General features: G+C 40.7%; 1 protein-coding gene across 1 annotated transcript; it reads right to left on the reverse strand.

The window, feature by feature from the left end:
* Window positions 1-8,240: 8,240 nt before the first annotated feature.
* On the reverse strand, window positions 8,241-14,464 carry KLHL31 (kelch-like family member 31). The gene is made up of 3 exons (XM_008936144.1): window positions 14,290-14,464; window positions 10,802-12,005; window positions 8,241-8,973 (listed from the first exon to the last, which is right to left on the reverse strand). Exons 2-3 carry the CDS (start codon window positions 11,971-11,973, stop codon window positions 8,241-8,243), a joined length of 1,905 nt encoding a protein of 634 aa, XP_008934392.1. The 5' UTR covers window positions 11,974-12,005; window positions 14,290-14,464.
* Between the last annotated feature and the right edge of the window lie 405 nt (window positions 14,465-14,869).

Below are 14,869 nucleotides of genomic sequence, written 5' to 3' on the forward strand. Positions count from 1 at the left end.
AAGTCAGGACTTATGTGCAACTAGCCTTGGCAGGAGACCAAGGAAGATGTTCTTCCCATTTTGCATGACAAGAGCAGGTTCCAATCCCTCTCACACTGCTGTGACCTTGGATGTTTCCTTGCAAATAGTAAAACTTTGGTTAGAACAAGTGAATAATATAGCTTGTACTACGTCTCTTTCTACAGCTTATGCCTCCCTGCTAAGAAATTTCTTTATGCCAAGAAAAACAACACTGTCCTTTTTATTTCCCTGGCAACAGCATTATTGACATGAAAGGACACATCTGAGACAAGCAAAGATTCAAGTCCCCAGTCTGAGGGTTGCTGGGAAATGATTTGCTGATATACCTCAACACTTCATGCTTGCTGAGATGAAGTTCTGCACCTATGGTCCCTAAATCTTTTGCTTTCTGAGTCACACCTCTATCCAGGTGAAACACAGGCTGCAGGCTCTGGAGACACATTTGTTCCTCAAGAACTGTTTTCACCAGTTTCTTTACAATGGTAAATTACCAACCTGTCATCACAGAATGGTTGAGTATGGAATAGGCCTCTGGAGGTCATCTGATCCAAAGCCCCTGTTCAAATAGGGCCACCGAGAGCTGGTTGCCCAGGACTCTCCGGGCAGGTTTTGACTATCTCCAAAGATGGAGACTCGACAGCCTCTCTGGGCAACCTCTGTGAGTGCTCAGTCACCCTCACAGTGAAAAGGTGTTTCCTGATGTTCAGAGGGTACCTCTGGTGTTTCAGCTTCTGACCATTGCCACTGGTCCTGTCACTGGGCACCACTGAAAAGAACCTGGCTCTGTCCTCTTTATACCCTCCATTCACATATTTATATACATTGATGAGATCCCCCCGAACCTTCTCTTCTCCAGGCTGAACAGTCTCAGCTCTCTCAGCTTTTCCTCACAGAAGGGATGCTCCAGTCCCTTCGTCACCTTTGTGGCCCTTCACTGCATTCTCTTCAGTAGCTCCGTATCTCTCTTGTACTGGGGAGCCCAGAAATGGACACAGTGGTCAACAGGTAGTAACAACATGGGATCCTATTGTACTGAGCCAGATCCAGACACCATCCCTTTGAATAATTTCTCCCCTGATGGAAATTATTGTAATATTTAGCATTTGAGTAGCTTTCTGCCAGCATTTGAGACAGGAAGATGAGAACAGCAATGTAAATTCTGATAATAATTTCTTTAGGTAGGGTATCTACAGTAACTTATAATCACACCGTGATTTTAAATTTAGCACACCTTTTTGGACAATGGCTTCAGTGCATTTTAGACACTGTAGGTACCCAAGGCAGCCAGGACTAGTGGACATTTTAGCATACTGACAGGGCAGCCATGCACTTAGGGACTGCCAGGCAGAGACTGGAGAGAGATTACATCTCCTCCTCCAGGCCTGATGCAGTGGCCCACATTGACACCTAGTGCCATTTGAGATGCCCCACAGCACCTGGGGGGATGTGCACGAGGCACATTTAGACAACTTGACACATAGGTGAGCCCACCCGTGGGTGTGGGGTGTCAGTTGCTGCTCTAGCTGTGCATGGGTCCTGGTTCATGGCCAGCAGGCCCACCTGCCTGCCTTGGCTCACCAGGCTGTGAGCAGCCATAAAGGTGGTCTGGTTAGAAGGGGTGAAACTGTTGAACACAAGAAATTGTCTGCTGAAAAACACTGTCAGAGAAAAGCCTGCCAGCCTGGGACTGCCAGCCTGTGAACCACAGGCATCCTTGAAAAGTGCAGCCAGGGACCTAGAAACCAGGGACATCCCAAAGTACCACCAATAAGCGCAAAAACAAGGGACTATAATGGTAACTTATCATCTCAGAAGGCGGAAGACAGCATAGAAAAATAAAATTGCTCTGAAATAACAGAAATCAGAATAATCTATTGACTGTTATAGGTGAAAAATAGAAACTAACAGCACCTATTCGCTACAAGAAATAGGATCTCGTACACTGTCTTATGCCTCTCTATTATAAAAAGGACATAATTTTTATCCAAAATGGAGTCCTTCTCTCTGAGAACTTCCTGGTTGAATCCCAGATGAACCTTCCATGAGCTTTTGGACTCTAACTGGGGACTCCAGCTGACTCCAGACTCCATGTTGAGGATTCACTTCTCAGGGAGACTCTTGTCTGTTACCTTACTGCTTGGGTCTGTCCTTGGTGGTTGGGTGTCCCCACCATTGGTTTGTTTGTCCTTTTTGGGATGGTTTAGCTCCTAAACTTTGTCTAATTTGCTTCATGTAAATATTATATATATTAAGTATATCTGCTGTTATATTACTGTTGATAAGTTTGCTTCTTTAATGATAAGTTGTGCTAGTATGTGCCTACGTGCTTGTTGCTGTCATTGGCTGTACAACCATACTGCTTGATGCTATTGATTGACATCATATTACCAATTGATACTGTGCTACTGACTGCTGATAAGAAGTTGTAATAGATTTATATATATTCATTCATATTCACTTTATTAATCTTCATATTAGCTTTATTAACCATAGGTATATTTGCTACTGGTGGTTTTTATGGTTGTATACTTGCTAGCCATGATTTTTATGGTATTTGTGGTAATTTGTAATAAAGTAGAGAAATTTAGAGAATAAAGCCTCTGTGTCCATGTGTATTATGGAATCCTAGGAACCCGTGGTCACAATCTCTGCACAACCACAGGCTGGGTATCCCTTCAGGTTGTGACTTCTGCTAAATGTCAAATCATGCTTTGAACCAACCCTTGGTGTCAAAACACAGGGAATGCTGTTTGGCACCTCAAACCCTGTCTATAGCACAACTTAACTGCTCTTCAGAATTTGGACCATTTTTTTTCCTTGAAATTTAGATGTTTTTATTTCTGATACTGTTATACAATCCAAATGAAAACATGTTCAATTGCTAACCAGACATCTGATTTATCATTTCTTGCTAGGCATTTTGATTATGACAAATGACTGTGAAATTCATTGTTAAAAGCAAGCTGTTGCTCTGTAATAAAATGAAAAAGATAAAAGTGGCTCCAGTGTCACACGATGTAGCTTGTTGTGAAGGTGGTTTGACAGCCTGGGTATAACAAACATTCCAGTTGTCTGATATGAAAGCAAGGATCAGCACGGGGCTCAGAAAACAAAGCATATTTCAACTGCAGCCAGGCTTACATCAGTCTTGCAGTTTCCAGCTGATTTTACAATAAGAATAATTTGTTTGCACCATGTGTTGACAGTTTTATTTAAAGCATACAATGAAAATACAACATGCTGTTATTCCTCTTAATGACAACTGCTGCACTATAGATTTTAAGTAGTAACATTCTCACATTACACTCACAGATTTTTCTTGTGTTGAAATATGTTCCCTTGTGTTATCACAGTCCATCCTTAAAGTGTATAACTAGAAAACCTATCTGTATAAGCAATATGTCTAACACTTACAAGCCAGGGAAATGCTTTACACAAATAAGTTATATTTAAGCTTTTCTTGTTGACAAAAAAACTGCCAAGGCAGCTACTAGTCTAGCATCCAGTGTATCTAAATGTGTGTGTTCCCATTCTTACCAACAGAAATCCACTGTGTATTGCTCATAAGTTTACTAATTGCCTATATTTTTAGTGAAAATTTAAATTTCATTGAGACAACAATTAACTCATACTAGTCTTTTGTATGGCAAAACTCACCTGGTATTAACTGAATCTCTCACAAGCTATATAGAATTGCATGTACTTTCCTTTATTCTTTAGGGAACTTCTGGGAGCAGAGCTCTGAGCAGTGTCATACTTGCAAATGAGCACCAGCAACTCATCTTTCACCTCTTTTTTTTTCAGCAGGCATTCCAGAATGCGGTTGAACCACGACAGTCCTTTTCTTTGTGGCCACCAGCTATGAGATTTTTTTAATTAGACTCACAGATGAGCTTTTATGTACTGTTCACATCTGTGCATCTTCTTTGGTGCCATGTGAGCCACTCAGTTATGGATGAGAAAAGAGAAAATAAAAAGGACAAGAGATCCTCCTCTTGCATGGAGGAGCCATAAGTATAAATCTGTGCATTACAACGCTTTTGATGACTTATACAAAGTAGGTCTTTAACAAAAGGATGAGAAGATCCACTGCAAAAAAGTGAAGAGACTGTAGTAGGACTACTGGCTTCAACTGTATTCTTCAAGCAGGAGGATTCAGACTTTGAAAAAGATCCCCCAGCTTGGTTAAACCCTGGTCAAGATGCATTGAGAATTCAACTGAGAATTCAAGTTACAGGCAATTGAAAACTGAGCCTTACTTTTCATAAGAAAAGCTGGCCCATCTCAGTTACAGAATGCAAGCAAAGCTGTTTATGGAAAAGGTATGTGTTGAAGTAGGTGCTTCTTTCCAGCACATATTTCTCAAATATCCTTGAGAATTAGAAACAAAATCTTACTGACTCTTCTAAGGGGCCCCATCTTTCCCTTTCTGCTATCTGGAGCCTCATATCTTCATGCTGGCTTTCATTAGAAATTGATGTTTATCTACTCATGGATTTACTTATTGTATCTTAATTTTCCAAATATAAACCCATGAGAATAACTGTGCACGATTTGTCCCACTGCAAGCTCTTCTAGCTATTTGTGTGACTGTTGGGTTTGCAGCTAGAATTACCTAACCCAGCTCCTACTAGGGAAAAACTCTCCCTAGCCCCAGCATAGGACTGAAAAGAGTTAAAACTGTATGATCAGCTAACCTAAGTTTCAGGATAATATAAAGCCTGGTTTTAGTAATTTCATTCTTTGTGTACTTTTTCCTGCAAGAACTGCCATTTAAAACTCTCAACACAAAACACTTTTCAACACCTCATAGCTTTGGTTTATACCAATTTTGTCTGCTTCCCTCTTTGACCAGCTAGAAGTTGGCACTTAAGCTTACTGGACTTTTGACTGATCCGCAGATGATCTTGCAGGTGAACTTCAGGAAGACATTAAATGATCACAATCTCATCTTGATTAAGAATTAAGCCCAACAACTTCCTTTCAGCATAACTTTCCAACAGTAAGTTCCTCCCTCTCAACTTTGTAACACACTCTCCCATGCACCTACACAAGCATGAATAACCAAGAAAACAAAGTGTTACCAAACTGCTTCACTCACAGACTGAAGAAAGCTTATTTTCAGATTTGAATTCCTTGGAAGCACAGATGTTGTCGACTCTAAAATGCATGGGCATAAGGAATTTTGAAGATAACAGCTTTTTTTTTTTTTTACTATTACTATAGCATTAAAGAAGATCCCTGTAGTGTTTTAACAATCTACATCTCATACAGTTGGAAGACATCTACTCTACTTAATATTACCATATACAGTACTTCCTAAACTGCATTTTAAAATTTCTTTTTGGGATATACAATATTTCAAGTTCAAATAAGATGTTGTTACTAACCATCTGGAGATTGAAAATATGATACTGGACAATGAAAGAACACCATCCCACAAAACACAACATACAAGCCATTTTTCACAGTTCTAACAAAACAAAATTGTACATAAAAATATCACAAACAGCTCAGTACATTGTTATGATCAAAATAATATTAAGTCCAGCTGATATTGTCACATTTTAAGGGCCAAATCCTGGCTCAATGCGCAGCTGAGGCCTAAACAGATGTTTAGGGAAAATAATGTAAAGTCACCCCAAAGTGCTATGGTGATAACAATACCATTTGTTAATCTACCTATGATTTTTGGCTTGAATTACATACCTAGTTTGTGCTATGGAGAGAATACATGGCCAGTGGCACTTGGCTCCTGTCCTAGGACATGTGTTTATGGATTTGTCCTTGCCAAGGATGGTGGAGGCTGAGGAGCAGTCTTCTGGGTATGACCGTTTTGGCAGGCATCTGTATCTACTGTTCTGCCAGAATTTGGCCAAGAGTTCAAAATCCTGTACATCTTATTCAGTTGTCCCATTGAAGTCAATGGAACTTTTTTGTGAGTAAGATGAAAAGGATTTGGCCCCCAAAGTTTTTAACCCTTTAAGTAGTAAGAGAGTAGTTTCATTGCACTTAGCCCATCAATCACAAATTACTCTCTATTCGAAAACAGAAGATGGTTGTTGATGTATGGGAAGTGTTGGCTCACAAAGAGGAAAGCATGCAGAACTGAACTCCTAAAGGGAAAAAGAGACACTTGCATATGGCAATTTCATCCAGTGGCTGGCTGAGGCCAAAATAATTGTTTCTTCAATTCCTAAATACTACCTTATGGGTATTTAGAAACACTAAATAACCAGAGTGTTATAATCGTGCGTGTGTGTGTGTGTGTGTGTGTGTGTCTTAAAATAAAAGGATGAATAAGCAATTTCATCTAATAGTATTAAGATTTAAAAAAAAAAAAAAAATAAAATAAAACAAAGCAAAAGCAAATATTGGGAGCTCAAGAATTGGAAGCTCAAGAATATTAGAAGCTCAAAGAGCTTCCTAAATAATTTCATATGGAATACGTGATCATGAAAAGAGAAATTTTCTTCTCAAGGAGCTTCTGGTGACTGAAATAGGGATTCCAGAACAGCATTTTTTTATTTAAAACAAACTAATCTTACTCTTTTACACAATTCCATTGTTCTGTGATTGTGGATTTGAATTATTATTCTTTTCAATTAAACAGGGTAAAGGATAACTGTATGCTGATTAAATTAATAAAAAATATATGACAGTGCTACTCTGGATTAGGTTTCATGCTTAATTCCCCCACTGAATGTGGAAATTAGGGAGAAAAATTGTTGGAAGGTAATCTAAATTGAGCAACGACTTCACTCTACTCACTGGGAAAACTTCACAGACTTCAAGCAGCACGGCATTAGTCTAGCCTTTGGAAAAGCCCCAATAAAAGCTCCATAAATGGGGCTTTAAAGAAGGCTTCAAAAGGAGATACATAATGGTGTGTGCAGGAGAAAGTTACTTTAGGTGAAGTTGTGCCTCCACCTGGTAAGAAAGGTGTTAACGTCTCTCTTTGTTGCTATTAAGGAAAGCCTCTTTGATTTCTTCCAGTTTTCCCATGCTTCACTGTTTTCCACACATATCCTTGTCTTAAAGGCAGACCCTGCAGTCTATATTCCATCTTTGTTCCTCTCTCCTCTGGTTATTTGCCAGAATAATACTAAGAGAGATGCTCTGTGCATCTTCTCCCTGCTCAGACACCATTAGGCCCTGGTGCCTCCTGGCAGGAACTCAGCTTCCAGGTTTTGCCCCTGCTGTGGCAGCTCCTAGCTCCTTGCATTGGTGAGGACCTTCTCAGATGAGAGGGTAACCCAGAGGTACATTCCTGCACAGATAGGAAGGGTAGGAACAGGAGTAGACATGCTGACTGACCTTAATGCCTTCCACTTGGAATGACAGAAGAGTCTCCCTGGCATGAGGAGGAAGATGGGGTGGTAGTCTACTCCTGGGAGTATACATGGAGATCAGGAGACCAATCTGGCACCCAGGGTAGCCCTTGGGGCTGGCCCATAGTGCTTACAGGAGCTAAGGTATTTTGTGGATTCAGGTCTTGAAGACCATGTCGCAGCATTAGATATGAGAATTAAAGGGTCTCATGGACGAAAAGAGGGATCTGTTTCTAACTTCTGGAGGAGAAAATGTTTCGATAATTTTTTTGTGAATACCACTGCCCCAAGAGGAAAGTATGCACATGCTATATGCTATATTTCGGGGGCTTTGGGTTTTTTGGGTTTTTCCTTCTGTTTGTCAAAACAGAAGATGCTTAGAAAAGAACAAAACTGATCAATTTTATGATGACACGGAACATTTCTGATTTATGTTGAGATTTATTACTAGCACTATTTGACTTCCATTTTGGGTTCTGAAAGCATTTAAAGCTCAGTATCAAAAATGCCTCTACAACAGTCTTCTGAAGCAAGTTTATCTCTAGTTGGTAGGTAAGGAAACCAAGGCACAAAGAAATTAAATGATTTGCCACAGATAGTACAGTAAGTCAGTGGCAAAGTCAGGAAGATCATTAAATTCTGCAGTTGTAAGTTAACTTTCTCCTCCTGCTAAGAAAATTAATCTTATCTCTAATACCTGTTTTATGCCACGGGTATTAAAAAGATCATGAAACCTGGCCAATTTGTGCTGTTAAAAGTGCTGCTGTTAAAACTGTTGCAAAACCAATATTTCTTTTTTTTTTTCCCACAAGCACAAAAATGCTACTTAAAGGGTTAATTACTGCTGTGCTGGTAAACATTTTTACTTATTGCTGATTAGATCTGTATTTAAATACTGACTGGGACAGAAGAGACTGAGCTGGCCCTGGACTCCCTTGTCTTGGTGTTGGGCATGGATATCGTACAACAGGACACGCCCACAGTGGCCTCAGGCAGCTCATCCTCCTCTGTCCATTCATTGAGATCTGGATTATAGCACTGGATGCACTTCTTATATTTTTTCTCTATTTCATTCCAGCCACCCACTAAGTATATTTTCCCGTGAAGGGTGGAGGCACCCGCCGTGCTAACGCCGGTCTGAAGCGGCGCCACGTAACTCCACTGCCCCGTGTAGGGGCTGTAACACTCCACAGGGAGAACGTCCACCCTTTCGGCTCGCCCCCCCAGCTGAGACCCACCCATGACGTAGACCCTCTCCAGCAGGGACACTGCACAGTGCCACCCCCTCGGGGTGCTGAGGCTGGACTTATCCTGCCAGCTATCTTTGCTGGGGTCGTACACGCACACGGAGCGGGAGTAGGCGTTATTGATGTAGCCTCCCGTGACCAGGATCCGGGCATCCACCACTGCGCTGGCGTGGCAGCACCGGGGCACCTCCAGGGGGGCCTTCATCTGCCACTGGTTAGTTGCAGGCACGTAGCACTCGATGGAGGAGAGGCACCCCTCAGAGTTGCGACCACCCACTGCAAAAAGGAGGCCGTTGAACACGTTGAGGCTGAAGTGGGTGCGCCGCTGGTTCATGTTTGCCAGGTGAATCCAGGTGTTGAAACGAGGATCGTACCTGAAAGCATTAAAAAAAGGAGAGTGACTGTCTCACCTACCGTTTGCTAAATTCTACAGCCCTGTCCCCTGTCTCTGTCCCGCTACCGCTGCAGGTGTCAAGTGGCTAACGTTTTAGTAGTCTAGCCCATTAAAAGTTAGTGGAATGAAACTGGTGTTCCTGGTTAAATTTCCAGACCAATTTAGGTTTTGACTGGAGAAAAATCTTTTTGCATCATTCAAACCTAGTATTATTTCACTGAAGTAAATCTGACTCTTCAGTAATTTGATTTTGTACAATAACCTCATTAGAATATTGGGAAGAGATATTTTCAACATACAATATAAAGACTTTTTGCAACTTATACCTACAGCAATGATGACGAATTTTACTCCAAGAGTTTTAAAAAATATTAGATGGTGATTCATACTTGCATTTTTTAGTACTTTCTAAATGGTAAGGGTTCTTTCCCTGTCATTCACATGGAGTAAGACTTATGTGGAAAGAACATCTTTGCTTTCTAACATCATGCCTATCTGAAATAGCATTCTCTGTCCTTGACATTTAAATAAACAATTTTAAAATAGGAAATAGAAAATTATGACTCCTGAAGCAGTTGAGTGGGGTACATTAGTAGGCCCAAACATCTCTCCTGTTGCATGCTGAAGGGACCAGAGAATCACAGGAGAAAAAGATTATGGGAAAGTAAATTCTAACTATTAGCTGCCATCAAGCATTGTCATCTGCAGCTCTGAAAGCAAGTCCGCAGACATACTGATGTGACTTGACATGCTCAAGGTTGATGGCAGAAGAGGGAGCAGAACCCATTCAGCCATAGACCACGAGGATTCCCCCACGGCCTGCCCACAGCCGAGGTGTGCACCGAGCAGCTCCTTGTGAGAACGTGAGGCATAGCTTAAAGGAAGGTTAGGAGGGCAACAGCATCATTTCCTTTACATGATATATTCTTTCTGACAAAGCAGATTACACAATAAAATTGGTCTAGAGAAGGTTCCTCGTTCATTAACATTGTATGTTGGGTGATGTCCTCAGGGGAAGTTGCCTGAATGTCCCTTCTGGGAGAAGAGAAGTAAGCATTAGTAGGACTGTGGCTGTGTATTGCCATTGCCTGCCTCTTAGCAGATAAAAAGGTGAGTTGTCTCACCTCCAGCCTTTGCTTTAAGCTAGTGTGTGCTGTCAGATTTTAGGCTGAACTATTTTAAAAACTTGTCCCACCCATCTGACTATTGCATGTTAGCCTATGCATTCTTCTGACCTTGCCATCACCCGTGCAGTCCTTGGATGACTAAAGATAGGAACTGTAATGTTTCAGAAATTAAGTATTCAAAGAACACCATAGAAGAGAAGTAGAGCCTTCAAGAGACAATAACATTGTTTTGGAAATGAAATGCAGTATAAAAGCTGCTGAAAATATGGTGGATGCCACATAGAAAGTCAAGATTGTAATACCTAAAAGATGTTTTTCAGAACTTTCTGTAAGGCATCAGAAGCTCTTGAAATTTAAAAAGTCTTACCTTTTCTGATTTGGTGCATTTTAGTGGTGCCTTAAACATCCCAGAACTTCCTATTTATGTTCCTGTTTATTTACTCCACTCAGAGTAAGTTTTCTCACTTCTCATTGTGCATGTGTAACCATGAAGTTTCTGCATAACTTCAGCTGCATATTTCTCTTTATTCAAACTTTAATGTAGGATGGCATCCATACCTCTCCACACACTGTCACCTTTCTATTTATCTTAGTGGTTCATGATGCATGTGACAAACCAGCTTGGTGTATCTACCTCCATTGTGTGATCTCCTCATCCCTTTAGAATAAATAACCAGTTACCTGCAGAAGTTGCTGACTGCATGCTTGGCTTGGTTCCTGGCATCATTCTGGTCTTCCCCACCAGCTACATAAAGAAATCCATCCATCACCGTGACACACTGATTAAAACTTTTAGCAGGCATTTCACTCAGCTTCTTCCATCCATTTTCAGGATCTCTGTATAATATGTCTCTGCTAAGAGATTTTTCTGCTAGAGCAGGGCGTCCCCCAACAGTAACTAAGACTCTGAAACCTCCACGGATCCTTGTTCTTCGGGACTGAAGTGTATTCTGGTGATAGGGAAGCAAGTGATAGTTCATGGCATCGACTAGGAGCTTATGGCAGTCTGCATCTTGCATCATTCTTGGCACAGTTTGAACATAATTGACAAGGTCTTGGGCTGAGATGGTACCAAAACGGATGTTACCTAAGAGATCGGCAGCAAACTTTACCCTTTTTTGGTCAAATTCCAGCCATTTTATTGCAATCTGGAATGCAACAATTTCAGAAGGCAACTGCAAGTCATCATCTGCAAGAAGTTCATTAATCTGATCGAAAGTAAGCTTTAAGAACTGATCTGTCTCTGAAAACTCAATGAAGTTGTCTCTAATAAATTTGTGCGCTGCTTCCTTGGTTGTTTTCAGTCCATACGTTTCTGCAATATTGGCCACGTACATACAATTCTCAACGCTGATTTCTTGGATCAGAAAATCACAGCACATCTTTACAAGGGTGTGAATCTGTAAATAAATTGCTGTGGAAATGATGCTGCCTATTGTATAAAGGGAGAGAGTAAGCTTCCCCGTGTAAGCGTAAGTGATGACCGTAGCCAGACCCAGTGGGGATACGTCATTGAGGTCTACTCTCTGAGTGGACGGATCTTTCTTTAAGATGTTGTGAAAGTAGTCACTGCTTGAAGCCATCACCACCTTATGAACATTGAAGGATTTGGTTTTGGTACTGATAGTCAAGTCACAAAGAAAATTTTCTTGTCTCATTCTGCTAAGACCTTCCAAGAGATTTGGGCTATATAATGGGTCGGAAACTTCAGATGAGATGCAGCTGAAGCCATTTCCTCCATCTAAGAGTCCATGCAAGCCATTTAGTTTACTGAGGGGGCCATCTTCCACAATGATAGTCATCTCATTGAGATCTGCTTTGTTCTTTTTCACATTCTTCTTCTTAGGGGCCATGACTGCAATGAAATATTACAGCCAAGAGCTCACTGCAAATAAAATTAGAATGTTTAGAACTACACTGTAGTTGTGGAATTGAATAGCTATGTGATTCTGCAACAAATCTAACCTCTGTCAATACATATAAATGCCACAAAACACACAGAATAATCTTATCTTCCTAAGAGTGATTATACTGTCTTAAATTTTAGTGTAGCTGCTTATTAATAACAACCAATACTCAAGTTGTGAAGAATACACCTGCAAGTAATTCTGTCTTTTAAAAAATAACATGGTCATAAATTAATATTCACCAATTATCACCACATCCAAAGGGTTAAATGCTCTGAATGAGTTTTCTAGAGTACAAAATTTTGCAAATATGCATTTACTTAAGCTTGGTTCTAAATCTGAATTAATTAGTCTGAAGCATAGAAAGATATGGGCCTCCAACTTCTTTCATCCTTACTACAGAGCTAGTACAGACTGACAGCCAAGTTCAGAATTTGATCGCTAAATATTGAGAGTGGGAGAAATCCTTAAAGAAAAAAAGCAAGATAAGACATAAAGAAAAAGTGAATTTTCGTATGCTGCCAAATTGATTTTAGATTTAGGATCTGCTCCAAACTGCTTCAATTTTTGGGTAACTTTTTATTTTCTAGAATGATGAAATACATTCTATTCATAGCACACTTCGCTTGCTTCAATATCAGTAATTTGAAATTCATAATCCCATGTCTAGGATTTTGCAGTGATTTAGGGAGAAGATGTCTAACTTTTATTTGAAAAAAAATCTCATGCAAACTCCAGCAAGTTGTGTAATTTTAAACAAGTTCTTTATGCGTGAAGGTAAAAATTACTCCCATATGGTTACGTTAGAAAAGATATTTTAATTGTATGTATCAGCTCCAGGCAAGTTCTAGCTCTTGCTGAAACAAAGAACCATGTTTTTTGTCAAATGCAATGTGAGATAGGCCCTCAGTAGTTTTCAAAGGAGCTATTTCAAACAAACATATGTAAACGCAAATATACCTTGAAGGAAAGCACTGATCTTCAGTAACAGTCAAAACAGAGTTGCTGAGATCAGCATCCAAATAGATGAAAATATAGCATTTATCTCCAGTGTATCTATTGATTTCAAAACAATTTACGCATGCTAATTTTTGTTGTGACCTTGAGCTCACAAAAAATAGAACATGAGGAAATGGTGCTTAATGATAATACAAATGACTGGATTATTTCAGATAACTTGCTAAAATTACTTCAGTAATATTTCAACCTAGAATCTGAGCACATCCATTTTTCCTTAAGCACAGCACACATAACACAACACACGCTTAATTATAGAAAGGAATGGTTGCTGCCTGTGAGCACCAGGATTTTTTTTGCTGCTGCTGCTGCTGGGTGACAACCATGTGGAGAGCAGGGGAGGGAGAAGGAAGGCCATGTGTGCCCAAAGTGTCAGTGTCAGCCTGTGCTGACGTGAGCTGAGATGCCCAAAATGTCAGTGTGCCAGCACAGGGGTCAGCTGCTGCCCAGCTCCCCCTGCTCCGGCTGCATTCCAGGAGCCGCATCTGTTGAGACCTATCAGAGACACCTCCCAAAATAGCAACCTCCCAGCAGCTTGCCATTTTAAGACAGGTTCAATGGAAGGTATAGCTGGTTTTAGTATATTTGGTTGTTTGACACAACTTTCGTTGGAAAAACCCTACGATATTGCAAGTGTTGTGCATATTTGCTGGCATGGCATAAAAGCAACCCAAAATTTTTAGATGTCTTTGTATGTAATCCACATAGTTATATCTCTGCATATTAATAGCAACAACTTTATAGCTGGCAAGGGCATATTCTTTTGGCAGCCACATTTGTGGTTCTAAATATTTTAAGAGGCACGTAACTTAAAAGTTTTAATCCATGTAGCACTTAATGTTTATTGCCTCCCTGCGTCATTGCAGAGCTCATTTAAATATGTGACATTTTAAGCTCTCTGTTCAAAACTGTCCACTCTCCAAAGTTTTTCCTTGAAAAATACTTTTCCATCAGCAGAAATGTCACCAGCTAGTTTCGTGTATAAGCACATAAGTGACAGGACATGCAAAATCAGTGAAACAAATCAAACAATCCTATAAGTCCAGTTTACTGAACTTTGAAAACTCTGGATTATTTGGCTTTCTATAGTCACTTGCTTTCACTTAATTTATTTTAGCTTAAGAAGAACTCATGCCAAAGGACTCAGGGTCCCAAAACAACGCATTCAAATAACCAACCTCCTCCCCCTCCCTCAGTGTTAATTTTCTAAACACTGCCAAAGTGAGGAGTTAAAAAACCCCTTACCCTCCTCAGGAAAAAATGTTGTCCAGAGGTGTCCAAGAAGCTGTCAGTGAAAATGTCTCTTCCTTGGAAAACGAGAGGACAGAAAGAGACGAAATGTGGTAAAAAAGAGAGAGAAAGATCAGAGGCACTTGGTAGGTCCCAGCTTGTGGTTTCCAGTGTGATGCTTTGCTGTCACTGCCAGCAAAAGAGACCGGAGCCTGTGCTCGAGTGCTCTTTAAAATGACCCCTCCTCTCTGTGCCTCACTCCCTGCCTCTGCCCAGCCACCGGAGCTCAGCTTCCTGGGCTGCCTGGCCTCTGGGAACTGGGAAGACAAGCTTGGACCTCCCACATGCACAGGTACAAGGGAGGAAAAGGGAAGGAAGGTGAAGACGGTAAATCCACAGAAGGGAATAATTGTTCCAGGTCAGCCTAGGGTGGACCACTGGGTTCCTCACCTCAAAGCTGGGTGCCTGGGTGAAAGCTGTAAGTCCAGGGAGGTGGACAGGATTAGAATGGACATAAGGAAGATGTTTTTTTACAATGAGGGTGGTGAGACACTAGAACAGGTTGCTCAGAGAAGCTGTTGATGCCCCATCCCTG

The sequence above is a fragment of the Merops nubicus genome, unplaced genomic scaffold (assembly GCF_000691845.1).
Source record: "Merops nubicus isolate BGI_N331 unplaced genomic scaffold, ASM69184v1 scaffold13522, whole genome shotgun sequence".
Taxonomy (NCBI): domain Eukaryota; kingdom Metazoa; phylum Chordata; class Aves; order Coraciiformes; family Meropidae; genus Merops; species Merops nubicus.

Excerpts from the sequence above, each read along its gene's own strand:
- KLHL31 (XM_008936144.1), bottom strand. The coding sequence starts at position 11,973 with ATGGCCCCTAAGAAGAAGAATGTGAAAAAGAACAAAGCAGATCTCAAT. Across the intron at positions 8,974-10,801 it reads GCAGTCAGCAACTTCTGCAG|GTACGATCCTCGTTTCAACA; the intron begins GTAACTGGTTAT and ends TAATGCTTTCAG.